We start from the raw sequence: 26,942 nt of genomic DNA, 5'->3' as shown, positions 1-26,942 counted from the left end.
GGTGCTCTGGTTTCCTCCCACAGTCCAAAGATGTGCAGGTCAGGTGAATTGGCCATGCTAAATTGCCCGTAGTGTTAGGTAAGGGATAAATGTAGGGGTATGGGTGGGTTGCGCTTCGGTGGGTCGGTGTGGACTTGTTGGGCCGAAGGGCCTGTTTCCACACTGTAAGTAATCTAATCTAATCTAACTCTGAAGATGGACGAGGGAAATCCAGTAGATGTAGTGTACCTGGACTTTCAGAAAGCCTTTGATAAAGTCCCACATAGGAGGTTAGTGAGCAAAATTAGGGCGCATGGTATTGGGGGAAAAGTACTAACTTGGATTGAAAGTTGGTTGGCTGATAGGAAACTAAGGGTAGTGATAAATGGCTCCCTTTCGGAATGGCAGGTGGTGACCAGTGGTGTGCCGCAGGGATCAGTGCTGGGACCACAGCTTTTTACAATGTATTTTAATGATATAGATGAAGGTATTAAAAGTAATATTAGCAAATTTGCTGATGACACAAAGCTGGGTGGCAGGGTGAAATGTGAGGAGGAGATTACAGGATGACGTGGACAGGCTAGGTGAGTGGTCAGATGCACGGCAGATGAAGTTTAATGTGGATAAATGTGTGGTGACAAATCCACTTTGGTGACAAGAACAGGAAGGCAGATTACTACCTAAATGGAGTCAAGTTAGGTAAAGGGGCAGTACAGAGAGATCTGGGTGTTCTTGTACACCAGTCAATGAAGGCAAGCATGCAGGTACAGCAGGTAGTGAAGAAGGCTAATAGCATGCTGGCCTTCATAACAAGAGGGATTGAGTATAGAAGCAAAGAGGTCCTTCTGCAGCTGTACAGGGCCCTGGAGTATTGTGTGCAGTTCTGGTCTCCAAATTTGAGGAAAGAGATTCTGGCTATTGAGGGAATGCAGTGTAGGTTCACGAGGTCAATTCCTGGAATGGCGGGACAATCTTACGCTGAAAGATTGGAGCGACTGGGCTTGTATACGCTTGAGTTTAGAAGACTGAGAGGGGCTCTGATTGAGACATAAGATTATTAAAGGATTGGACACTCTGGAGGCAGGAAGCATGTTTCCGCTGATGGGTGAGTCCCGAACCAGAGGACACAGCTTAAAAATAAGGGGTTGGCCATTTAGAACAGAGTTGAGGAGAAACTTCTTCACCCAGAGAGTGGTGGGTGTGTGGAATGCTCTGCCCCAGAAGGCTGTGGAGGCTAAGTCTCTAGATCTTTCAAGAAAGAGTTGGATAGAGCTCTTAAGGATAGTGGAATCAAGGGTTATGGGGATAAGACAGGAACAGGATACTGATTTGAGGATGATCAGCCATGATCATAATGAATGGTGGTGCTGGCTCGAAGGTCAGAATGGCCTACTCCTGCACCTATTGTCTATTGTCTATTATCATATCCCTTCAAACCCTTCCTATTCATATACCCATCCAAGACCCGAAACGCTAACTGATTTCTCTCCAGACCCGCTGAGCTTTTCCAGCAGTTTCTGTTTTTGTTTCCAAAACCTTCCTTTGTTATCTAAGTTGGCCTGAGAGGGTTAAATTAGAAGCTTTGGAATAGCTACACCCACTGATCTAAAAATGACTATTTCTGAGTGGATGTTGTCAGTTTATTGTTAGTCTGACCTAGTACAGACCAGCAGCTTGGATCAGGTTACTACATTTTTGGAGATAACTATGTCCCTTCCCCAGTGTTAGAGCTTATGCCCAAAACATCGACTCTCCTGCTCCTCAAATGCTGCCTGACCTGCTAGGCTTTTCCAGCACCACACATTTCGACTAGTGTTAGTGTAGTTAACGGGTCTTAATGGAGTTTAATTCAGATAAATGCGAGGTGCTGCATTTTGGGAAAGCAAATCTTAGCAGGACTTATGGTAAGGTGCTAGGGAGTGTTGCTGAACAAATAGACCTTGGAGTGCAGGTTCGTAGCTCCTTGAAAGTGGAGTCACAGGTAGATAGGATAGTGAAGAAGGCGTTTGGTATGCTTTCCTTTATTGGTCAGAGTATTGGGTACAGGAGTTGGGAGGTCATGTTGCGGGTGTACAGGACATTGGTTAGGCCACTGTTGGAATATTGCGTGCAATTCTGGTCTCCTTCCTATCAGAAAGATGTTGTGAAACTTGAAAGGGTTCAGAAAAGATTTACAAGGATGTTGCCAGGGTTGGAGGGTGTGAGCTACAGGGAGAGGCTGAACAGACTGGGGCTGTTTCTCCTGGAGCTTTGGAGGCTGAGGGGTGACCTTATAGAGGTTTACAAAATTATGAGGGGCATGGATAGGATAAATAGACAAAGTCTTTTCCCTGGGGTCGGGGAGTCCAGAAACTAGAGGGCATAGGTTTAGGGTGAGAGGGGAAAGATATAAAAGAGACCTAAGGGGCAACTTTTTCAAGCAGAGGGTGGTACGTGTATGGAATGAGCTGCCAGAGGATGTGGTGGAGGCTGGTACAATTGCAACATTTAAGAGGCATCTGGATGGGTATATGAATAGGAAGGGTTTGGAGGGATATGGGCCGGGTGCTGGCAGGTGGGACTAGATTGGGTTGGGATATCTGGTCGGCATGGACAGGTTGGACTGAAGGGTCTGTTTCCATGCTGTACATCTCTATGACTCTGTGATGGTAAAATAACAGGCTACGTTAGCCTGTGTACTGATGACATGGTGGCTCAGTGGTTAGCACTGCTGTCTCACAGCACCAGGTTTGATTCCAGCCTCGAGTGTGGAGTTTGCACATTCTCCCTGTGTCTGCTTGGGTTTCCTCCCACAATCCAAAGATGTGCAGGTTAGGGTGGATTGGCCAAGCCAAATTGCCCGTAGTGTAGGTTATTAGTCAGGGATAAATATAGGGTGGGTTACTTTTTGGAGGGTCAGTGAGGGCCTGTTGGGCCGAAGGGCCTGTTTCCACACTGTAGGGAATCTAATTCTTGTGTGCCTCTTAAGTTGAAAACTTGTTAATTGTTCATCTTTCACCACTGCCTACCCGTAAGGCTTTGTAGGTTAATATTACAACAAAGGTTAATGGCAACAACTCTACACAAAGAAGACCCTAGCACTCCGGGTTTCAGCAGCTGACATCTCCTACATCATCATTCTGTTCAGTTTCTCTAAATAAATGTAAAAAACTATCTGGATGGGTATATGAATAGGAAGGGTTTGGAGGGATATAGGCCAAGTGCTGGCAAATGGGACTAGATTGGGTTGGGATATCTGGTCAGCATGGACGGGTTGGACCGAAGGATCTGTTTCTGTGCAATACATCTCTATTACTCTACGACTAACTAAACCAGACTGGCCTAATGATGCTGAATGCAATATCTGGTCTCACGTATAAAAATTCGCTCCATCAACATATGGAGGAACCACAAGGATGATGTCATGGTGGTGGGAGATTTTTAGAGAGAGGTTTGAGGGTCAGCTACATCCCTACCTATTGATAGGTGGTGGATGGGGGCAGGAAACTGGGGAGGGGGGTGAAAAGGGTGACTCCCGCTCATTCTCAACCCAGCAACCCACTGCCTTTTCACCTGCACAGGATCCAGGAAGATTGTCAGCCTGAGGGAAGGCCTCATGAGTGTGAAAACAAGAGTTCCCTTGGTGTATTTAGCACCTTGAAAGGATTTTAACTCACGCCTGTTACGCTCACTGCTGGACTTGCCTGGTGAAGCCAGACGAAACACATGAACAATGGCTTCCTTCAGCCTGTCCTTCCCTACCTCTCACTCCAACCTCCTTTTTCCAGAAGGTTACATTGAGTACTTTCAAAGCCAATCCATAAAGCTAATGTCGAATTGCATTATTGTGGTGTGAGTCGCATTCATTTTAGTTCTAACCTTAATTTCATTCTCCGTTTTGAAACAGCGTATTTTAACAGATATTACTAACAAGGAGCCGGAACTAGTGAAAGTATCCAGTAATGCTCAGCAATATCAACAAGCAGCTAAGGTAAGGAGACAAAGTGAGAAAGTGGGGTTAATATTGGAATGGTAGTTGCTTTTTCTATTCAGTAGATTAGGCGTAACAAGTATTATCTTTCTCCCCACTCCCCCACCAAGTTTAAAACTAGACAAGTGTTAGGACAGGGATACAATGACCTTGTGGCATTGCTAGGCTATTAATCCAGAGACCCAGCTAATGGTCTGGGTTCAAAACCTACCAGGCAGATGGCAGATTGAATTCAGTATTCAAATCTAATGATGACAAACCCATCTGGTTCATTAATGTCCTTTAGGGAAGGAAATCTGCCATCCTTACCAGGTCTGGCCTATATGTGACTCCAGACCCACAGCAACATGGTTGATTCTTAACTGCCCTCTGGGCAATAAATGCTGCCTGGCCAGTGATGCTCACATCCTGTGAGTGAATAAAAGAGAAGCACGGTTGTGCTGGGTGGGATTGAGAGTTAAATCCAGATTTGTCTTGTTTGTTGCTGCCAGAATAAAGTTGGGCGGGGAGGGGGGCATGGTGAAAGAGAGGTACATGAGTTGAACAGTCAAGAAATGTCCCCATTTCCCCATTCGTTGCTGGACGTTAAATAACATCAAGGCACTGGGGCAGGAATGAAAAACACAAGTACGATGTTATCTCACTCCTGTGAATGGCGTGCTCAAATAACGGGCACTTCCAAATTTCTGGCCAGTGAGATTTTTCAACTCTTCGTAATGAACAAATACAAGAAAGAGAATCATTCGCACGAATTCTTTTCCTCTTTCTGTAAGTCTTTGTCTCCAACTCTGTGTCTTTGATCACAGGATTATGAACTTGAGGCTGAGATGTTCAAATCACTGATCAACCCTGATAATGTGCAAACATCTTCCAAAAAGCCAAAATTCACATCGCCAGCTGACAAGATTAAAGAGGAGGTAATTACCTGACAAAAGCGCACCTTATTTTGAAACTCTTCACTGACTGAATCATTTAATGTTATGTTCTCAAACACGGCTCTTGAAATTATTTGTAAATTGCTAATGTTTACTGAACTTTAATTATTAAAATGAAAAGCATCAATAGAGAAAATAGGGCTGTGTATGAATAGAAGACCATGCAACATTAAGGGGAAAACAGTAACAGGTCCATTTGGCATAGTTTGAGTTAATTGGGAAGGGCCGACACAGATTTGTAAAAGATGGATTGTCGTTTTCTAATATAATTGAATATTTTGCCAAAGTTCCGGAGAAGGTTGATGAAGGGATCCGTTGTGGATGTGGTCAATGTGGATTCTAAGGAAGTGTTCAAGTTACCACATAAAAGGCTGATATAGAAAACAGAGGGCTCATGGAATAGAAGAGTCCATGTCTAATTGGATGCCAGTCTTACATTCAGAAAACAGTGAATCGTGGTGAATAGCTAACATCCTCCAGTCTGAAAAATAACCAATGAATATTCTTAAAATAAACAGGAAGTTGCCCCTTTCTATTGTAATAAGCTAATTGTTTTTAAATATACATTATAGGTATGTATCACTGTAATCTAAAACATGGGGGCAGTCTCAGGATAAGGAACAACCCTTTAGGACCGAGATGAGGAAACACTTCTTCACTCAGAGGATTGTGGGTTCTTTCAAGATCGATAGAAGTTTGGAAACCAAGGAGATTGAGAGATCTGGGGAATGTGTGGGAAGGTGGAATGGATGGAGAGGATCAGTTATGATCTTATTGGATGGTGGAGCAGGCTTGAGGAGCTGAGTGGACCAATCATGCTCCAATGCCTTATCAGACATGTTGCCACTGAACTATTTAGCCAGTTTTTTTCCGAGAAGGCAGCCATTACTGAGCCTACTTATGACCTCTCACTAAGCAAGGACCTGAAGCCTTTTGTATACCTGACCACTCAGACCACGTTGTGTCATTAATCCGCAGGAAACCGCCTTGGCCACCAAATTTACAGCAGCAAAAGCCGAGAACAATCAGCGAATGCGGAACCTGGAGTTTGCGCAGGGCTTGTTGAAACAGGTAACTGCTCTCGTAATATGTGGCAAAGATTGCTGGTGCCAATGCCTTGGCTGAAGCTGAGCTAAGGATTTGCCAAAAATGTCCCCCGACCGCCCCGCGCCCCTCCCCACCCAGGTCGGCATCTATGGCACCAGTCCCTCCTGTTCAACAAACTGGAGTCTTTATAAAACAGGCATCGGGTGTAATTTAATGTAAACATCCATGCAGTAAAAACCAGTGTTGACCTTTTTATTGTATATCACATCCCTACAGCGTGGGAGCAGGCCACTCGTCCCATCGGGTCCACACCTACCCGCTGAAGAGCATCCCATCCTAACCCCTAAATCCCACAGCTAACCCACCTAGCCTGCACGTCCCTGGACTCAATGGATAATTTAGCATGGCCAGTCCGCCCTAACCTGCAGCGTCTTATCTTGTTTTACTTGCAGCAACCGGAAATGGAACAGATCCAGCAACAGGTTCAGTCGAGAAGCTACGCCGCGGCTCCTAAATATTCCACTGGGCAGGACAAACAACTGAATGACGAGGTGCAACGCCGGCTGGAAATGGAGAACCAGATCAGGAAAGTGCAGCAGGAGATTTCGGCTTTGGAGGGTCAGAAGCTGCAGGGGTCACTGGTCAAGAAAGAGTTTGTGAAGAAAATCGCCGACCCGCAGCTCGACGAGGAGATGAACAGGGTTCAGGAAGCTTTGGCCGACGAACAGTTGCAGAGCAAATCCTTGGAGAACGAGCTGGACATCTTGCGGCGCAAGCTGCGCACGCTGGAGCAAGCAAAGAAAGATCCCGCCAAGCAGTATGTGGTCAAGGAGGTGTTGCGAATCGAGCAGGACAAGGATCAGGAGAACGAGATCTTGAGGCTCAGGGAGGAGCTGGAAGAAATCAAAAGGCAGAAGGCGGCAAAGGAAAATGATATTGTGCTGCTGCAGAAACGTCTCCGGGTCTTGACCGAAGAGAAGAGCAAGGAGCACGAGAAAATTACAGAGAAAGAGGTCTTCAAGGTGAAGAACGATCCAGAGTTGGAGGTGGAGTACAAGCGGCTCCAGGACAATAAGCAGCACGAAAGTCTCTTGCGGCAGCAGAAAGATGAGGAACTGAGGCTGCTCCAAGAAAAACTGAGGCGACTGGAGCAGGAAAAGGCCAAGGAGGAGGAGAAAGTGACCGTGAAAGAAGTGCTGAAGATGGAGAAAGACCTGAACTTGGAGAACGAGGTGAACAACCTGCGGCGCCAACACGAGGATGAGATGGCCAAGAAACGAGCCCACGATCGGGAGATCACCGAGCTTACGAAAAGGATCAAGACGCTCGAGGAGGAAAAGGCAAAGCCGGTGGTTCAGGAGAAGGTGCGCGAGATTGTGCGGCCTGACCCGAACGCGGAAACCCAGGTCACCAACCTGAGGAATGACCTGATCGAGCAGCAGAGGCGCTACAAAGACGCCGAGCAGCAGCTGAAGAGCATCCACGATGAAATCACACACTTAAAAGATAAAGGTCCAAAAGTCGAGATAAAGGACAACATTAAAGAAGTCATAAAGTACAAACCCGACCCCGAAACGGAGCAGGAATTGGAGAGGCTGAGGGACGAGGTCGTGGACAAAACACGCCAAGTGGAAAGAGCAGAGGTGGAAATCAGTCAGTTGGAGAAGGAGATCGAGATGTTGAAGAACAGCAAACCTCCAGTTCAGATGAAGGAAGTAGTCAATGAGGTTCTCCAGTACCGCGAGAATCCGCAGACCAGACAGGAAGTGGAGTTCCTTAAAACCAAACTCGCAGAAGAGCAGAAAAAACAGCTGGAGCTGGAGAGGGAGAGGTCCCTCAACGAAGATAACATCCAACAGAAGAAGAGGGATCTGGCGCAAGTGCGAGAGAAGGTGGTGCACCAGGAGGTGGTGAAGCTCGAGCAAGATCCCACCTTAAAGGCGGAATGTGGGAACCTGGCGAGTGAAATTGAGCAGGAGCGAAGGCAGAAGGAAAATCTGAAAGCCCAAATCCAGACACTGCAACTCCGGAAATCCGACTTGGAAGAGCAGCTGCAGGAGCTCGAAGCAGAGAGGCAAGCTCGACGCAACGCTGAGCTGGAGGTCAAGAGGCTGCGAAGGAAGCTCGATGACCTAGAGGAGAAAGAGAAGGAGATCAGAGACAAAGTGACGGTGCAGCAGAAGGTCGTCTTGGAGAAGGACCCTATGCAAGAAAAGGAGGTCTCACTGCTGAAGTTGCATGTGGAGGATGAGAAAGAGAATCGCAATAACCTTGAGAACGATCTCCAGGCTCTAAAACTCAAACAGATAGAACTTGAAACAACAAAAGTCAAGGAGAAGAATGTTGTCACAGAGAAAGTTCAGATCGAGAGAGATCCTGAGACGGAATTGGAAATCGAGCGTCTTCGGACGAGCTTGGAGGACGAGGGGAGACTGAAGCGGGACCTGCAGAATGAGCTAAACCACCTGCAAGCGAAACTGTCCGACTTGGAGTTCAAAGACACCAAGGGACTGAAGGACATGGAGCATTTGAGAGAGGAGAACGCCAAACTGCAGAGGGAAAACCAGAACTTGGTCAACGAGTGCAGGAGACTGCAGTCAGACATACAGGTGACCGTTCAACAAACCCAAGACGTGAAGTCCGAGAAGTCAGCGTCAGAGGTTGGGAACACCGATCTTATGGAGTCCCGGTTTGAATCGCTCCAGAGGGAGCTCGATGATCTTAGACAGACAACGACATCCAAGAATACTGAAATTGCAAATTTGGAGAAGCAATTAAACACCATGAAAGTAAAGACAGAACAGCGGGAGAACAGCTTAAAACGTCACATTGTAGTTATAGATCCAGATACTGGCAAAGAAATGACACCAAAGGAAGCCTATAACCTTGGCCTCATTAACTGGGACATGTTTATCAATCTTGAAAGTCAGGAGTGCGACTGGGAGGAGATAACAGTAAAAGGTCCTTCAGGCATTTCCTCAGTTCTCCATGATCGAAAATCCGGCAAGAAGTTTTCCATTGATGAAGCTTTGAAGCAGGGAAAGATTACTGAGAAGCAGTTTAAGCAGTACGTGAATAAGGAGATCCCCATCCAAGAATTTGCAGTCCTGGTGTCGGGAAAATCCGATGATACACCTTCACCATCTCCAGCCAAGCACCAGCCAAACTCTTCCACCAGTTCTGACCAACTCCTGAACTTCTCGCTGACTAACGAGAAGCAACAGCCAATCGGAGGCATCTTTGACGTGGACGACGATCGGAAAATGTCGATCACCAACGCAGCTAACCGAAATCTGATTGACACAGACACGGCCCTGAGGCTTCTCGAAGCTCAAGCTGCAACCGGTGGAATTGTCCACGTGAATGACGGCAGTAAATTTGAGATCAAGAAGGCTGCGGAACTTGGCCTCATTGATGGTGCGCTCGAACAGAGGCTGTCCAATGCTGAGAGCGCCTACAAAGGAATTGAAGACCCAAAGACCAAGACATTGCTTCCAGCTGCTAAGGCCGCAGAGCGCGGCTGGCTTTACCGTGAGGCTGCGGAACGGTATTTGGAAGCACAGTACCTAACTGGAGGTCTGATCGACCCAGTCACCTCTGAAAGAAAATCGTTAACACGAGCGAAATCATCTGGTCTGATAGATGATGACGGGGCCAGAAAACTCAAAGATGAGACCTTTTATCCGAAAGATCTGGTGGACCCAATTAGCAAACGCCACATCAACTACAAGGAAGCCTTGGATATATCCATTGTTGACCAGGCCACTGGACTTCTGCTGCTCCCTGTCTCCTCCAAGTCTCCCTAGTGCCTTTCTTTGATACAGTCATCAAAGCACAATCACCTACAGCTACTAGCATACAGACCAACTCAAAAGCAGAAGAATTCCAACTATTGGATGACTCCAGCTGAATTTATATGGGATGTTGGGGGGAAGCTACCTGAATTAATGCCAATATTAATATTAGCACCTATTGCTACCATTTCAGGACTCTGTCTTGTTTTCTAGAAGCTTTTGTATTTTAAAGAACATTTCCTTCTTACTTTCTATACAGATGTATTAAATGCAATAAAACATGTAAAGGGAGGCAACACGTATTCGAATCTTGTGTGTTACAGCTGCTAATAAGTTAGACCCCAAGTTATTAGTGGGGCAACTTGATAGAATAGTATACTCCCTTATAGTAAGAAGGGAGAACTTCCCAAGAAAACACTTAGATGAAGATTCAGTTGCTGCCTTCCCTAGCTTAGAAGACCAGGATGGAATCTTATCCAAGACCATTTCCAACTCGAGTCTTGAGTTTCCCACTTGGTTGACATCAAGTATTCCAATCATTTTTGCTTGAAGAATTTTAAAGCCTCTCAAATTTTGCAATACACAAATTAAGAAAGTTAAAGTAAATCAATAAAGAGAGACATGATACTTGACACCAGAAGACCTTTTTCACCAATTGAGTATCTTTTTATATTGGATATCTAAAATGGGAGGAAAAATCCTTTGATTTCCAAAATGACTTATAGTTGCCCACAATGAATTCAATCTGAACAATGGACTGAGCCTACAGGATCCAAAGACCAAACAAGGAGGGTGGTGGGAGGGAAGAGAAAAAAAACTTGAGAAAATTTATTCATTCTGTTTTAGGAATCAAAGATGCTTTCAATACTTTGGTACGGGGGAAAAAGGCAGAACAATAAAAAAGCTTATAACAATGAGTTGGACCTGAACATCCTAAACCTGAATTTTATATTCCAAGGCGATGAAATATTCACATCTAACTCTGCATTGAAAAAAAACAGATGCTTTCATAGTGAATGCAACGTTTGTAGTTCTTTTTATAAGATCAGGTTTCAGTGGTGATCTTTTAGAAAAGGAATGAATGTTCAAGAAAATAATATATTGCATGAATTTGTGACTGTATTACACACATCTCCATATTTTGACTTTAGGTTGCATCTATGGTATCTTTCAGGGAATAGAATGATTAAAAGGGATCTATTTAAATTATAGAAACTTAAAAATGAACTGTTCTAGTGTCTCTGCTGTTTATGGAGTATTTGCAACTTAACCCACTAGAGGTGGTGGTAATGTCACAGGCATAATAATAATCTAGGCCAATGCTCTGATATAGTTCCAAGTCAGAATGGTATGTGGCTTGAATGGGGCATTGAAGATGGAAGAGTTACTATGCATTTGCTGCCCTTTCTCTGTTATTTTTTAATAAAGATACTTGTTCTGAAAACAAAAGTCTTGTTGGACTTGAAACATTAGCTCTGTCCCTGTGTGTGTGTGTGTGTGTGTCTGTCTGTCTGTCTCTCTCTCTGTGTCTCTCCCCCCCCGACGGATGCTGCCAGATCGACTGAGGTACTTTGTTTTTATTTCGGATTTCCAGCATCTGCAGTGTTTTGCTTGTATTTAATTTTAGCTGAAGCCCGACTTCTAGGATTTAGAAGAGGGACTTCGAAAAAGAGTCTGTGGAAATAATGGATAAGTTGGTTTTGATCTCCATTAATGTCTTAAATTCTAGAACTGTCCTCATGGATTGGAATGAGGCAAATTTAACCCCCCACCCCACTATTTAATAAAGAAAGGAATGAGAACACGGAGCAAGGCCATGAGCCTGACATCATTTGTCAGGAAAACATGAGAACCTATGATTAACAAAAAGGTAAAAGGCATTTTGACCACCACATTATGATTCAGCAGAGTCAGGACAACTTAGAAAAGGAAAATGTGTGTTTTAGCAAATATATTAAGAATTTTCTGATTGTGTGACCGGCAAACTAGATGGGAAAACTGTAGGGAGTATTTGACTTGGATTTTCAGCAGGCATTTAATAAACACCTCTCAAGAATTAGTAGCACCAACGAGAACTTGTGGATTTGAGGATTGTTGGAATGACTGAAAGGAGAGAGCTTGGTTGAACAGATTGTTCTTGTGATTTTGCAAGAAAACATTTTTTAAAAAGTCAAATGGGGCAGCAAGTGTCTATTAGTGATAACTGATAGAGCAGGCCGTGACAGGGCAATCTGCAAGCATAATACGTAATTACAATATTAGTCTATGTGATATTCATAAATGATCTGGAAGAGGGCATTTGGTGGTCTGATCAGTAAGTTTGCAGATGACACGAAGATTGGTGGAGTAGCAGAAAGCATAGGGGACTGTCAAAGAATACAGGAGAATATAGATAGACTGGAGAGTTCGGTGGAGAAGTGGCAGATGGAGTTCAATCTTGGCAAATGTGAGGTGATGCATTTTGGGAAGTCTAATTCTAGAGCGGACTATACTGTAAAAGGATGAGCCTTGGGAAACGTTGATGAGCAGAGAGATCTGGGAGATCAGGTTCGTTGTGTCCAGGAAGGTTGCTGCACCAGTGGATGGAGTGGTCAAGAAGGCGTATAGTATACTTGCCTTCATCGGACGGGGTATTGAGTATAAGAGCTGGCATGTCATGTTAAAATTGTACAAGACATTGTTTGGCTGCATACAGTTCTGGTCGCCACATTACCAAAAGGATGTGGACGTTTTGAAGAGGGTGCAGAGAAGGTTTACGAGGATGTTGCTTGGTATGGAAGGTGCTAGCTATGAAGAGAGGTTGAGTAGGTTAGAATTGTTTTCATTAGAAAAAAGGAGATTGAGGGGGGGACCTGATTGAGGTTTTCAAAATCATAAAGGGTATGGACATGGTGGATAGAGATAAGCTTTTTCCCCCAGAGTGAGGGATTCAATAATGAGAGGTGAGCGGTGAAAGGTTTAAGGGGGATACATACGGCAAGTGCTTTACACGGTGGGTGACTGGAACGCGTTGCCAGCAGAGGTGGTAGAGGCAGGCACAGTAGATTCATTTAAGGTGTGTCTGGACAGATGCATGAGTAGGTGGGGAGCAGAGGGATACAGATACTTAGAAATTGGGCGATAGATTTAGACATTGGATTTGGATCGGCTCAGGCTGGGAGGGCTGAAGGGCCTGTTCCTGGGCTGTAAATCTTCTTTGTTCTAATTAAAACTCAACAAATCTTCTCAAAACTCGCTAATAGACTAATTAAGAAATCAATGATCGTGCAGAAAAGCAATGCAGGTGAGTTATACAAGGGCTTCATCTTCTCACCATCAAACAAAATGCGTCACTGAGGCAGCAAAAGTGTGAATAGAAATTAAGAAAACGAAGATTAAACTGAAGAAAATGTCAAACTTTGATAATGGAGTTAGGACCATGGATAAATTAAGGACTAAGAATAACCAAACTGTAAACTCAATGCAACTAGAAGCTGATTTTGCATGAACCATAACAATATATTTTTGAGCTGCTTATTGTGGCTGTATTGAGCTGCATTTAGCTATTCGGCCTGTCTTTCTCATTGGTGGTCATTTTTCCATCATCAGCATTTAGCAGCACAGTGGTTAGCACTGCTGCCTCTCAGCACCAGGATCCCAGGTTCGATTCCAGCCTCAGGTGACTGTGTGGAGTTTGCACATTCTCCCCGTGTCTGTATGGGTTCCCTCCCACAGTCCAAAGATGTGCAGGTCAGGTGGATTGACCTTGCTAAATTGCCCATAGTGTTAGGTGCATTAGTCAGAGGGAAATGGGTCTGGGTGGGTTACTCTTCGGAGGGTCGGTGTGGACTGGCTGGGCTGAAGGGCCTGTTCCACTGTAGGGAATCTCTAATCAAAACAAAAAGCACAATTTTATTTTTAATATCTCAAGACTCCTGGGGGGAGCTTGCATTACGAAACAAAGTGTGACACTAAGCCAAACAGGGAGATGTTAGGTTGGATGAACATACAGTTGTTCAGGGGTAGGTTTTGAGGTTAGCCCTAGAGGAGAAGACAGGCAGAGAGGTGGAGGAAGATTGTGGAGCCAAACTGAACCAGAGGATGTAAAAGAAACCAGATTTGAAGAGCACAGTTATCTCGAGGGTTGTGCAGCTGATGGAAAGGACCATGGATGGATTTTAAAGCAAAGGTGAGAATGTTGAACTCAGGACTACTTGATCAAATGAACCTGCAGATAGAAAAAACAAGAACGCTCAACAACTGCTTCAAGCTGACAAAATAAGTGACAGGCGTTTACTGGCTCATTTCTCAGGACACTGTCTTTACCAGAGTCAAACTGCTTGGAATAAATTTAAAATGAAGAACAGCAGTGAACTGTCAACAATCATTAACTAGTGTGTTCTCTGTGGCACCACTTCTACCGATCAAGAGTTTGCTCGCCAAACAATCAGATGCCACGACACAGGGGCAGACAGCTGAACCAAATCAGCCTCTCTCTGTATTCGCAACACGGTAAATTTAAAACATTCAAAGACCCTCAAAATCGACCCCAATGGTTCCTTATCAGGCTTTTGAGTAACCAATCTCAGACTTTTCAGAGACTGGTTTGTATCTTGTAACATGAAACCTAATTATTAAATTTCAGAGACTGGTTTGTATCTTGTAACATGAAACCTAATTATTAAATATACAATAACACAAGTAGAAAAAATAAACAAAATAATCCAAATGGTTGATACTTGAAACCCAAAAACCCTTGTTTTCAGTCTCATTCACATAATAAAAAAAGAGAAACATACAAACATAGATGAGGGATAAACAAAACAACAAAATTGGCCAGATTACTTAAGTGGTTTTCACAAGTGTTGCTCCACAGACATAAATGACTTTTTTTTTTGTTTGAGTTTCTTAAGATGTTGACCAGAGTCACCTTACCACTTCACTGAAGAAAAGGCAGTAACACTTATAACTTAATTTTCTTTTCTCTGAGCTTCCAAGAGCTGCTCATGGGAGGTGAGGCAGGGAGCTTTCAATTCTTCAACATGTAGTACCAACAGCCAGATTCCTTTACACAGAAAAAGCAATCCAAAACCCAATTCAAACTCTGACTCCTCCCTGACAGACTGAACACCTCCTCCATGAGATCCTAGTGACCATTCATCATCTGCCATCTGTCTAAGCATTAGGTCTTTTTCTAAACTTGCTGGAACCAATTCCCAGGTACTGACTTTGTTAATAACAAACCTCTGCACTCTGTTTAAACAATGCTCTTTCCCAATGATGAAGCAGCTGGAGAACCATTGACCAGAAACCAACCTGCGATTAACTTCCAGCCCCAGCCTCACAAATAGAAGCTCTGTTTGGTATGTTTTCCTTTTAACACAAGCTGTTACCCACAGTGCAAAAGTCTCATTTAGCTCACAGTTCCCAATCCACAGCTCCAAATCAAAATTGATAAAATGACTCACTCCGCCTCAGGCTGGTACAGCTGCAAGTGGTTTCCTTTCCATCATCAGCATTTAGCAGCATGGTGTCTCAGTGGTTAGTACTGCTGCCTCACAGCACCAGGGTCCCAGGTTCAATTCCAGCCTCAGGTGACTATCTGTCTGGAGTTTGCACATTCTCCCCTGTGTCTGCGAGGGTTTCCTCCAGGTGCTCCTGTCTCTAAATGCTCTTTCACTTTCATTTGATATCGCTCCAAGACACCTAAAACAAGATGCAAATGAAGATCACTATTATTTTAGTTTCAGAGCAACCATCCGAGTTCCCTCACTCCATTGTCCAGGGATCCTTCACTTTCAGGTATACTGACTGCAGACCTTCTGAACTACTCTGGCCTTCTCTGGATGTCATTGGATTATGTTGCTAAAAACAAAGTACAGATGTTTCTTCATTTTTAATGCACTGCAAGTGTTTAAAATAGAGGTTTATAAAATCATGAGGGGCACAGTTAAAGTCATTGGCAAGGTTTGTTTCCCTAGGATGTGGGAGCTCAAAACAAGGGGGCATATTTTTAGGGCGAGAGGAGAAAGTTTTGAAAAGGACATGTGGGACAATTTTTTCTTTTAACAGAGAAGTTCTGGTGTGGAATGAACTGCCAGAGGATGTGGCAGGTGCAGGTACAATTACAATGTTTAAGACATTTGGATAAATACATGAATAGGAAAGGTTTGGAGGGATATAGACTAAACACAGAAGTGGGACTAGTTTCATTTGGGAGCAAGGTTGGTGTGGACTAGTTGGACCTAAGGGTTTAAATGCTGTATGACACATTTGTAGCCTATTTCTGGCTGTAACATCTATTGCTGATTTAAGTCCTTTTAAGTCAAAATGCTGGGTAATCATCTTAATCATTATCATCCTTGGAAAATCCTTTTATCGCTAGCTCCCAAAATACCTGCTTCCTCAGTTTAGTTTTAAAGATGTCAAATAATCTACAATTCCATCTTCTACCTCCCGAAAGTCTTGGTAGAATTAAAGCCATTTTAACATTCTAATGGATGCAATGTACTTCAAGTAACACAATACCCCATGTTGAATACTCTGTGCACCAACTTCTTTAAGCACTCACAGACCCCTCTTGAATTCAAGGATTTTTAATATCGTAGGAGCCTTCAGGTCCCAGAGACAAACCTGGCTTGTTAGATCCATTTTTTTAAAACCATTGATATCAGTTACTGAATGTGTTCACAAGAAGCTGCCAGTGTACATTTAACACAAAGAGTAAAGCATTTATTAAACACAAAAAAGAATGAACTATTGGATTACACCAGATGAAAGGTTAGAAAAATGTCTTTAGAGAGCTCAGAAAAGGAGTTGAGCTCACATTACCCCTTTCCTTCAGCAAGATCCTTCCAAACCTCAGCAAAGAGTCACCATTATCTCAACACTATGATTTCTCTGCCAGACTCAGGTTGTATCAGCTAAAACTAGTTTCTTTAAGATCTTGGGTTTCCAGGCCACAGTTTATCTCAAAATAGGCAAAGACAGAAGTCACACAACATCAGATTATAGTCTAACAGGTTTGGAATAGGAGGCAAGACCTGATGAAGGAGCAGCGCTCTGAAAGCTTGTGATTTCAAACAATATAGCCCTGCTGGACCATAACCTGGTGTCATGTGACTTCTAACTTTGTCCACCTTCTCTAGATGTCATTCGATTATGTTGCTAAAAACAAAGTACAGATATTTCTCCACCATTTTTAATGCACTGAACTGCTCACTTCAAGTGTTTAAAATCGAGGTTTATAAAATCATGAGGGCATAGTTAAGGTCATTGGCAAGGTTTGTTTCCCTAGGATGTGGGACCTCAAAACAAGGGGGCATATTTTTAAGGTATCCATCCCAGTTCAACACTGGCACCTCCACATAGGCAATTGGCTACTTTTAAACTTAAATTGTTTAAGTATTGCTTACAAGTAATTGTTTAAATACAATACTTTAGTTAATTACACAGAAAAAGTCCATAACTCATGACAATGGGGGAAGGCTCTGATGCCAAAGGACAAACAGTTGCCTCAATGTTTGTCAATCACCAAGTTATGAAGGCAGCATCCTGCTTTCTAGCTGACTGTGTTAGCAAACTCTTCCCTGTGTCACCTTCCACCTGTTGACAACTGCTGCCCAGTGCACGACTACCTGATCAGACTGCCCCCCGACTAAGCACTTCGTTCACACCCAGTTTCTAGGGCTTGTTGGTTTACACTGGATCAAACATCCACTCGCATCCTTCTACCCAACAGAAATGAGACAGCTACTCATGCTGTCAGTTAAAAATCACACGACACCAGGTTATAGTCCAACAGGTTGATTCAGAAGCACTAGCTTTCGGAGCGCTGCTCCTTCATCAGATGGTTGTGGAGAATAAGGTTGTAAGACACAGAATTTATAGCAAACATTTACAGTGTGATGTAACTGAAATTATATATTTAAATCCAGGTCTTTTTCAATGTATAATTTCAGTTAGATCACACTGTAAACATTTGCTATAAATTCTGTGTCTTACAATCTTATTCTCCACAACCACCTGATGAAGGATCAGCGCTCCGAAAAAACCTGTTGGTCTATAACTTGGTGCTGTGTGATTTTTAACTTTGTACACCCCAGTCCAACACCAGCTTCTCCAAATCATGCTGTCAGAACAGCCATATCCCCTTGTATATCCCTAGCGTGCATAAAACATAAGAATAGATCCTTACCTTTCCTAAATAATGTGGAGCAGCGGGTGCCAGTGGCTTGGGAATCTTCATGAACTTTATTTATCACCAACCTGAGGCATGATTTTACAGCAGGTGAGACTTGAACCTGAAGCTTCCGGCCCAGTGGTATAGAAGCTTTCTACTGTGCCACAAAACCCCTTAACCTTTACTTTTAACTTGCTATTTGTTCAAGTTTGTTAGAAATTATTTATATTTGGATAATTCAAAACAGTCTCCACTAAATTTAAATTTCAAACTTTGCAACTCCTTACATTTTGGGCGAATTTCTATGCAAATAAATGCTTTATCCCTTCATATTATCACATTCCAAGTAAAGTGCAAACCAAACTTCTACTTGAACTTCAGAGTAACTGTCGGAGTTCGCTAAAGCAAAGAACAATTATACTAATCGGGCTGTATTGCTTGGAATTCAGAAGATTAAAAGGTGATTAATTCCAAGCTTTCAAGATATTAAGGGGAACAAAACAAATGAGTGGAAGTTCAACTGTAGCTTTCCTACTGATTGCAGAATCTAGACTGGGGACAGTCTTAAAACCAATACCAGATGATTCTAATGCAAAACTAAGAAATTCATTTATCTGCAAAGACTTTTACAATTGAAAATTTGGACCATCTTGGTAAATAACAATTGATACAAGATCAATTGTTAATCCATAAACTAAAATGGATAGATTTTTGTTACCCAAAGGTATGAAAGGTTGGGGTAAGAAAGGGTAAATAACAAGGTATTTATTGCCACATTTGTTATTAGGCCCATCCCTATTTGCCCAGAGGGCAGTTTAGAGTCATCCACATTGCTGTGGTCTGGAGTCACATGGAGGCCAGATCAGATAAAGATGGCAGTTTCCTTCAATAAAGGATATTAATGATTTCTGGCTGTAATAGCTGCTCCTTTTTTTTGTGTGGTATTTTAGGTGTTGGAGGTGATTTCCTCCAATTCCAGGGTTGGGACCTTAGGAAAAAAAAGTCAAAACAGCAGTATTTTAAAAGGGAGAGAAACAGACAAAGGTGAGGTCATTGTAGAAGAGAAAGAGAGAGAGAGAGAGAGAGAAACTGACACCAGAGTGTATCTGCACAGTTACTGCCTTTGCTATTGAATTTATGTATCGCTAGACATCAGAGTGCGTCTGTGAAAATTAACAAACTGTGAAATTCTCAACTAATCTTGGAGGAACCTGTTTGGGAAAGGTCACAGCACAGAAATGGATAAGTGGATATTTAAATGTAGCCTTACAGTAAGTCTGCAGTAGTGAGTAGAGCAGGTTCTTTTTTGATTATAAGTTTTATTGAGATATGTCTCTTGATTAAACTTAAAATATAAGCCAGAAGTATTAATTTAACCTGGAGCAGTGTTTTGTAAAGGAATAAGACGGTGCTATTTTCTGGGTCTGTAGATCGAAAGAAGCAAAAATGGCCTTTAGTAGAGTGATATGCTCTTCTTGTCAGATGTGGGAGTTTAGGGAGAGTTTACAGGTTACCGAGGATTATATCTGCAATAAATGCCAATGGTTGCAAATCCTATCAGATAGAGTGGATCGGTTGGAGAGACAGTTAGAGGAAATGAAGAATTTACAACAGCAAGGGGATGTGATGGATGGCAGTTATAGGAAGGGGGAAAAATCACAGATTCAGTCACATAGATGGATTAATTCCAGGAAAGGTAAGAGAGGTCAGTAGTTAGTGCAGGAGTCTTCTGTGGCTAACCTCATTTCAAACAAGTATGCTGTATTGGAAAATGTAGGGGGTGATGCATTCTCAGCATGAACAGCCAAGTTTCTGGTATTGATCCTGGCTCTAAAGCAATGAGGGGTACATTGTGTTCCAAGAGATAAATTGTGTTAGGGGACTCTCTAGTCCGAGGTACAAACAGACGTTTCTGTGGCCAGCAGCGAAAAATCAGAATGGTGTGTTGCTTCCCTGGTGCCAGGATCAAAGATGCCTCAGAGAGGGTGCAAAATGTTCTCAAGGGGAAGAAGGGCCAACAGAAGGTCATTGTACACATTGGAACCAACGACATAGGAAGGGAAAAGATTGAGACTCTGAAGGGAGATCACAGAGTTAGGCACAAATTTAAAAAGGAGGTCCTCAAGAGTAGTAATATCTGGATTACTCCCGGTGCTTTGAGCTAGTGAAGGCAGGAATAGGAGGATAGAGCCGATGAATGCATGGCTGAGGAGCTGGTGTGTGGGAGAAGGATTCACATTTTTGGATCATTGGAATCTCTTCTGGGGGCAGAACTGCACAAGGACAGATTGCACCTAAATTGGAAGGGGACTAATATACTGGCAGGGAAATTTGTCAGAGCTGCTGAGGAAGATTTAAACTAGTAAGGTGGGGGGTGGGACCCTGGGAGATGGTGAGGAAAGAGATCGATCTGAGACTGGTACAGTTGAGAACAGAAGCGAGTCAAACAGTCAGGTCAGGCAGTGAACAAGACAGCACTGATAAATTAAACTGCATTTATTTCGATGCAAGGGGCCTAACAGGGAAAGCAGACGAACTCAGAGCATGGTTAGGAACATGAGACTGATATCATAGCAGGGATGGACAGGACTGGCAGCTTAATGTTCCAGGATACAAATGATACAGGAAGGATAGAAAGGGAGGAAAGAGGGGTGGGAGAGTGGCATTATTGATAAGGGTTGGCATTACAGCTGTACTGAGGGAAGTATTCCCAGAAATATATCCAGGGACGTTATTTGGGTGGAACTGAGAAATAAAGGGAGTATCACTTTATTGGGATTGTTCCATAGACCTCCTAATAGTCAGCAGGAAATTGAGAAACAAATTTGTAAGATCTCAGTTATCTGTAAGAACAATAGGGTGGTTATGGTAGGGGATTTTAACTATCCAAACATAGACTGGGACTGCCATAGTGTTAAGGGGTTAGATGGAGAGGAATTTGTTAAGTGTGAACAAGAAAATTTTCTGATTCAGTATGTGGATGTACCTACTAGAGAAGGTGTAAAACTTGACCTACTCTTGGGAAATAAGGCAGGGCAGGTGACTGAGGTGTCAGTGGGGGAGCACTTTGGAGCCAGCGACCATAATTCTACTAGTTTTAAAACAGTGATGGAAAAGGATAGACCAGATCTAAAAGTTGAAGTTCTAAATTAGAGAAAGGCCAATTTTGACAGTATTAGGCAAGAACTTTCAAAAGCTGATTGGGCGCAGATGTTCGCAGGTAAAGGGACGGCTGGAGAATGGGAAGCCTTCAGAAATGAGACGAGAATCCAAAGAAAGCATATTTCTGCTAAGGTGAAAGGAAAGGCTGGTAGGTGTAGGGAATGCTGGAAAACTAAAGAAATTTATGGTTTGGTTAAGAAAAAAAGAGGAAGCATATGTCAGGTATAGACGGATAGATTGAGTGGATCCTTAGAAGAGTATGAAAGCAGTAGGAGTATACTTAAGAGGGAAATCAGGAGGGCAAAAAGAGGACGTGAGATAGTTTTGGCAAATAGAGTTAAGGAGAATCCAAAGGGTTTTTACAAATACATTAAGGACAAAAGGATAACTAGGGAGAGAATAGGGCCCCTCAAAGATCAGCAAGACGGCCTTTGTGTGGAGCCACAGAAAATAGGAGAGATACTAAATGAGTATTTTGCATCAGTATTTACTGTGGAAAAGGACATGGAAGATATAGACTGTAGGGAAATAGATGGTGACATCTTGCATAATGTCCTTATTACAGAGGAGGAAGTTCTGGATGTCTTGAAACGCATAAAAGTGAATAAATCCCCAGGACCTGATCAGGTGTACCCTAGAACTCTGTGGGAAGCTAGGGAAGTGATTGCTGGGCCTCTTACTGAGATATTTCTTTAATCAATAGTCACAGGTGAGGTGCTGGAAGACTGGAGGTTGGCTAACGTGGTGCCACTGTTTAAGAAAGGTGGTAAGGACAAGCCAGGGAACTATAGACCGGTGAGCCTGACCTCAGTGGTGGGCAAGTTGTTGGAAGGAATCCCGAGGGACAGGATGTACATGTATTTACATAGAAAAATACAGTGCAGTACAGGACCTTTGGCCCTCGATGTTGCACCGATCCAAGCTCACCTAACCTACACTAGCCCACTATCCTCCATATGCCTATCCAATGCACGCTTAAATGCCCATAAAGAGGGAGAGTCCACCACTGCTCCTGGCAGGGCATTCCATGAACTCATGACTCGCTGAGTAAAGAATCTACCCCTAACTTCAGTCCTATACCTACCACCCCTTAATTTAAAGTTATGCCCCCTCGTAATAGCTGACTCCATACGTGGAAAAAGGTTCTCACGGTCAACCCTATCTAAACTCCTAATCATCTTGTACACCTCTATCAAGTCACCCCTAAACCTTCTTTTCTCCAATGAATACAGCCCCAAGTGCCTCAGCCTTTCCTCATACGATCTTCCTACCATACCAGGCAACATCCTGGTAAACCTCCTCTGCACCCGTTCCAGTGCTTCCATATCCTTCCTATAGTGTGGCGACCAAAACTGCACACAATACTCCAGATGCGGCCGCACCAGAGTCTTATACAACTGCAACATGACCTCAGGACTCCGGATCTCAATTCCTCTACCAATAAAAGCCAGTATGCCATATGCCTTCTTCACCACACTATTTACCTGGGTGACAACTTTCAGAGATCTGTGTACATGGACACCAAGATCCCTCTGCTCATCCACACTACCAAGTATCCGACCATTAACCCAGTACCCCATCTTTTTGTTACTCTTACCAAAGTGAATCACCTCACACTTAGCTACATTGAACTCCATTTGCCACCTTTCTGCCCAGCTCTGCAGCTTATCTATATCCCACTGTAACCTGCCACATCCTTCCTCACTGTCAACAACTCCACTGACTTTCGTATCATCCGCAAACTTGCTCACCCAACCTTCTAGCCCCTCCTCCAGGTCATTTATAAAAATGACAAACAGCAATGGTCCCAAAACACCTTTGGAAAGGACTAATTAGGTATAGTCAACATGGCTTTGTGCGTGGGAAATCATGTCTCATGAACTTGGTTACTTCTTCAAAAAATGCAATCAAGAGGATTGATGAGGACAGAGTGGTGGATGTGATCTATATAGACTTCAGTAAGACATTCGACAAGGTTCCCCATGGGAGACTGCTGAGCAAGGTTAGATCTCACGGAATATGGGGATACAGAAGTGGCTCAAAAGGTAGAAGACAGAGGGGTGGTGGTGGAGGGTTGTTTTTCAGACTGGAGGCCTGTGACCAGTGGAGTGCCACAAGGATCGGTGCTGGGTCCTCGACTTTTCATCATTTATATGAATGATTTGGATGTGAGCATAAGAGGTAGAAGTTTACAGATGACACAAAAATTGGAGGTGTAGTGGACAGCGAAGAAGGTTACCTCAGATTACAATGGGATCTTGATCAGATGGACCAATGGGCTAAGTAGTGGCAGATGGAGTTTAATTCAGATAAATGCAAAGTGCTGCATTTTGGGAAAGCAAATCGTAGCAGGACTTATACACTAACGGTAAGGTCCTAGGGAATGTTGCTGAACAAAGAGACCTTGGAGTGCAGGTTCATAGCTCCTTGAAAGTGGAGTCACAGGTAGATAGGATAGTGAAGGCGGCATTTGGTATGCTTTCCTTTATTGGTCAGAGTATTGAGTACAGGAGTTGGGAGGTCATGTTGCAGTTGTACAGGACATTGGTTAGGCCACAATTGGCATATTACGTGCAATTCTGGTCTCCTTCCTACCACGAATCCATTGCTGATTTTTGGAAAAACCCATCTGGAGTCATAGAGATGTACAGCACGGAAACAGACCCTTCGGTCCAACCCGTCCATGCCGACCAGATATCCCAACCCAATCTAGTCCCAGTTGCCAGCACCTGGTCGATATCTCTCCAAACCCTTCCTATTCATATCCCATCCAGAAGGATGTTGTGAAACTTGAAAGGATTCAGAAAAGATTTACAAGGATGTTGCCAGGTTTGGAGGATTTGAGCTATAGGGAGAGGTTGAATAGGCTGGGGCTGTTTTCCCTGGAGTGTCGGAGGCTGAGGGGTGACCTTATAGAGGTTTACAAAATCATGAGGAGCATGGATTGGATAAATAGACAAAGTCTTTTCCCCAGGGTTGGGGAGTTGAGAACTAGAGAGCATAGGTTTAGGGTGAGAGGGGAAAAACATAAAAGAGACCTAAGGGGCAAACTTTTTCACACAGAGGGTGGTATGTGTATGGATTGAGCGGCCAGAGGAAGTGGTGGAGGCTGGTACAATTGCACCATTTAAAAGCATCTGGATAGGTATATGAATAGGAAGGGTTTGGAGAGATATCGACCAGGTGCTGGCAACTGGGACTAGATTGGGTTGGGATATCTGGTCGGCATGGACGGGTTGGACCGAAGGGTCTGTTTCCGTGCTGTACATCTCTATGACTCCAGATGGGTTTTTCCAAAAATCAGCAATGGATTCATGGTCATCATTCAAATCTTAATTCCAGGTATTTAATGAATTCAAACTCCACCATCTGCCATAGCTGGATTTATACTCAGGTCCCCAGAACATTATCTGGATTTTGGTGTTAATAATCTAGCAATAATACCATTTGGCCATTACCACCCCGCTGTTGGTCACAGACCAGCCAATGATCTCACTGAATGGTGGTACAAGCTCAAAGAGCTGAGTGACCTACTCCTGTTCCTCTGTTCAAAGTTAATCCAGGCGTTCTGCATGATCTAGTAATTATTTTTAACTAACTAATTTGTCAAAGTTCATTTACCACTCAATCATCAGGTTTGGATTGTATAATCCAGATTATTTCCAATAACTCTGGCAAAAACAGACAAAAAAGTTACAACAAAATTGGTATTTTTTTTTTAAAAAAAGAAAAGCACCAGAGATGATAAACACATTGTTGAAAGAATGACTGGTGCAAACATATTAAAGCTCTTAATGCAAACGAGAAGTATTCTCCAGAAAAATGATAAAAGCATTGACTCCAGTTTTGTCCAAAATTTTCTAGTTTATTGACATTTGTGTGCAACAGAAACAACCAACTCCTTGTCCTGCAGCAAATACATACACAAGTCTCAAATAAAACAATATACAATGAAGCACCATCATTCAAAATAATGTCTATTTTAATTAAAACAAATTGAACTTACTAGCACATCACAATTTACAGAGTTTGAGAATGATTATACAATTTCAAGTAGAGCTAAACTTCATTAACACAAAATCAGATCCAGCAATTTTCAAGTCCTGAGTTTCTGTAGAACATTTATTATGCCTGTGAGTCACTCTAGTATCAAATATGACTGGAGCACTCCAGAAATGAAATGTCATTTTGCTTAAAAATCTTGTGAAAAATGTCAAAAAAAATCTTTCAAACCATCTGCCCGTGACCATGTTCCACAAGCTTACTTCATCTTGCATGAAAAAATCTTTGGCTTCTCTGCCGCCATGGTTCTCATTAATCAACGAGATTGTGCCAAATTATGAACCATAGGTGAATTCTCCTTTTAAAAAAAAGTCACTTCCCAAATCCTGTAGTTTATTTTCCTTTTTTTTTTAAAAAATATAAATAGTAAGGTTAGTGTCGTACAGGGATCAAGAATACATGAAATCTCAGCACGTACTTTCCATCTTCTCTACTACAAGGAAAGGCACTGCAATTGTATTACTCTTACTATCAGTATCTTTTACAATACTGCATATAGTTATCATTACAAACAGCTAAATGATACTTGTCAGGGGCCAAACCCAAAGGTCATGAGTGCACCTTTGTTCCTGGGTTCACAATAACTCAAGGAGCTGTAAGAGTACATGACTGAGATTAATGGCTTTCTTTCTGTTTACTGCTGGACACCAGACCAAGTTGATCAGTACTAGTTGCTACCAAGTTGCAACTGAGATGGTTAATATTGATACCCAAAGCAAATTCTTTGATATTAGTCTTTTCCCTTGAATCACTTATTAACTCATCACAGTTCTGATTTTTTTTATATTCCACATTCTCTTGCACTAGATACATATCTTTCCTATTAGCACAGTAAAGTCACAACAGTGTCACAGGAATTGTGGTCCTGTTCACAGTGCACCAGCGAAGCAGAACACTACACTGTATAAATCTTCCTTGAAAATAATTCGCCATTACAGGCAATAAATAGCAATTTAACTTAATTTTTTTTCTTTTTAATTCATCCAATGCATAGTGCTCTGAAGAACTCTACACTAACTGGAACTTGAACATCTTTTAAAAACAGAAAACTCCAGTAGAGTTTGGCTGTGTCAAATAGAGCTAAATAATTTCTATCTGCTTATCCTGAATCTGTTTGAATTCACCCCACCTCCACAAAACATGCGTCAGAGAGACAAGCCCATCCCCACCACCACCTGCCTGTGTCTGTGTCTGAGATAATGCTGCTGCGTCTGTACACATTCCAAGTTGTTGTCGGAAGAAAATGCAAAAGCTTTAATTAAGCCCATTTCTGAACACAGGATTATTTGTTAATGGATAGAACAGAATATGAAAACAAACCTAAACACTCTAGCTGCCTTAAATTTCTGGAATGCACTGCATAAAAGTTTGCTCTAATGACCACCACCTACCATGTCAATATTAAAAGTGTTCTTGCATAGGCATTCAGTGGAAGATACTTTTCAGTATACTCTGAATCTAAGCAGACAGAAGACCAACTTGAAGCCCTCCAAGCTATCCTGGCCATCCTGGCACTCTTGCCACTGAAGCAAGCCCTTCACATTTGTCAGTCTCAAAGGTACGCAGCAGGTTTTAACCAGTGTCCTTGTCCCCCAGGAGTAAAAGGGTGCAATTAATCCGTAAACAACAGCAACTGCAAGGTTGGTCATTCAGCCCAGCAGCTCCAGCAGCTTGGCTGTTCCCTCTGATCTTGCTGCAACACCACCACAGCATTAGCTTGCTTTGACTGTGCTTTGTGACAGAACTCACTGCATTTTGCGCTGCATGCTGGAAGCTTCCCCGTGGATTTTGTTGCCATCTGTATTTGGAGGAAAGGTGGGGGGGAAAAAATC

At 42.9% G+C, this 26,942-nt stretch overlaps 2 protein-coding genes across 4 annotated transcripts in view; one reads left to right on the top strand and one right to left on the bottom strand.

Annotated features, from left to right (window-relative positions):
* The window catches only part of ppl (periplakin), an 86,440-nt gene extending 76,423 nt beyond the window's left edge, over positions 1-10,017 (top strand). Inside the window, exons 20-23 of the mRNA XM_087998061.1 lie at positions 3,866-3,949; positions 4,756-4,866; positions 5,863-5,955; positions 6,384-10,017. Of these exons, the coding sequence (XP_087854187.1) occupies positions 3,866-3,949; positions 4,756-4,866; positions 5,863-5,955; positions 6,384-9,737 (3,642 nt within the window). The 3' untranslated portion in view covers positions 9,738-10,017. The remainder of the gene's footprint in view (positions 1-3,865; positions 3,950-4,755; positions 4,867-5,862; positions 5,956-6,383) is intronic.
* A 14,870-nt stretch (positions 10,018-24,887) lies between these two features.
* Positions 24,888-26,942, bottom strand: part of LOC122560857 (ubinuclein-1-like) — a 77,626-nt gene continuing 75,571 nt past the window's right edge. For all 3 annotated transcript variants that reach the window (XM_043712029.2, XM_043712030.2, XM_043712028.2), the window contains one exon: positions 24,888-26,908. In XM_043712029.2, coding sequence (XP_043567964.2) covers positions 26,856-26,908 — 53 coding nt within the window. In that variant the 3' untranslated portion in view covers positions 24,888-26,855. The remainder of the gene's footprint in view (positions 26,909-26,942) is intronic.

The sequence above is a fragment of the Chiloscyllium plagiosum genome, unplaced genomic scaffold, assembly GCF_037043375.1.
Source record: "Chiloscyllium plagiosum isolate Xiang-an unplaced genomic scaffold, Cpla_swu_hap1 HiC_scaffold_20, whole genome shotgun sequence".
In the NCBI taxonomy this organism is placed as follows: Eukaryota; Metazoa; Chordata; class Chondrichthyes; order Orectolobiformes; family Hemiscylliidae; genus Chiloscyllium; species Chiloscyllium plagiosum.
This window is presented reverse-complemented; position numbering and strand designations above follow the sequence as displayed.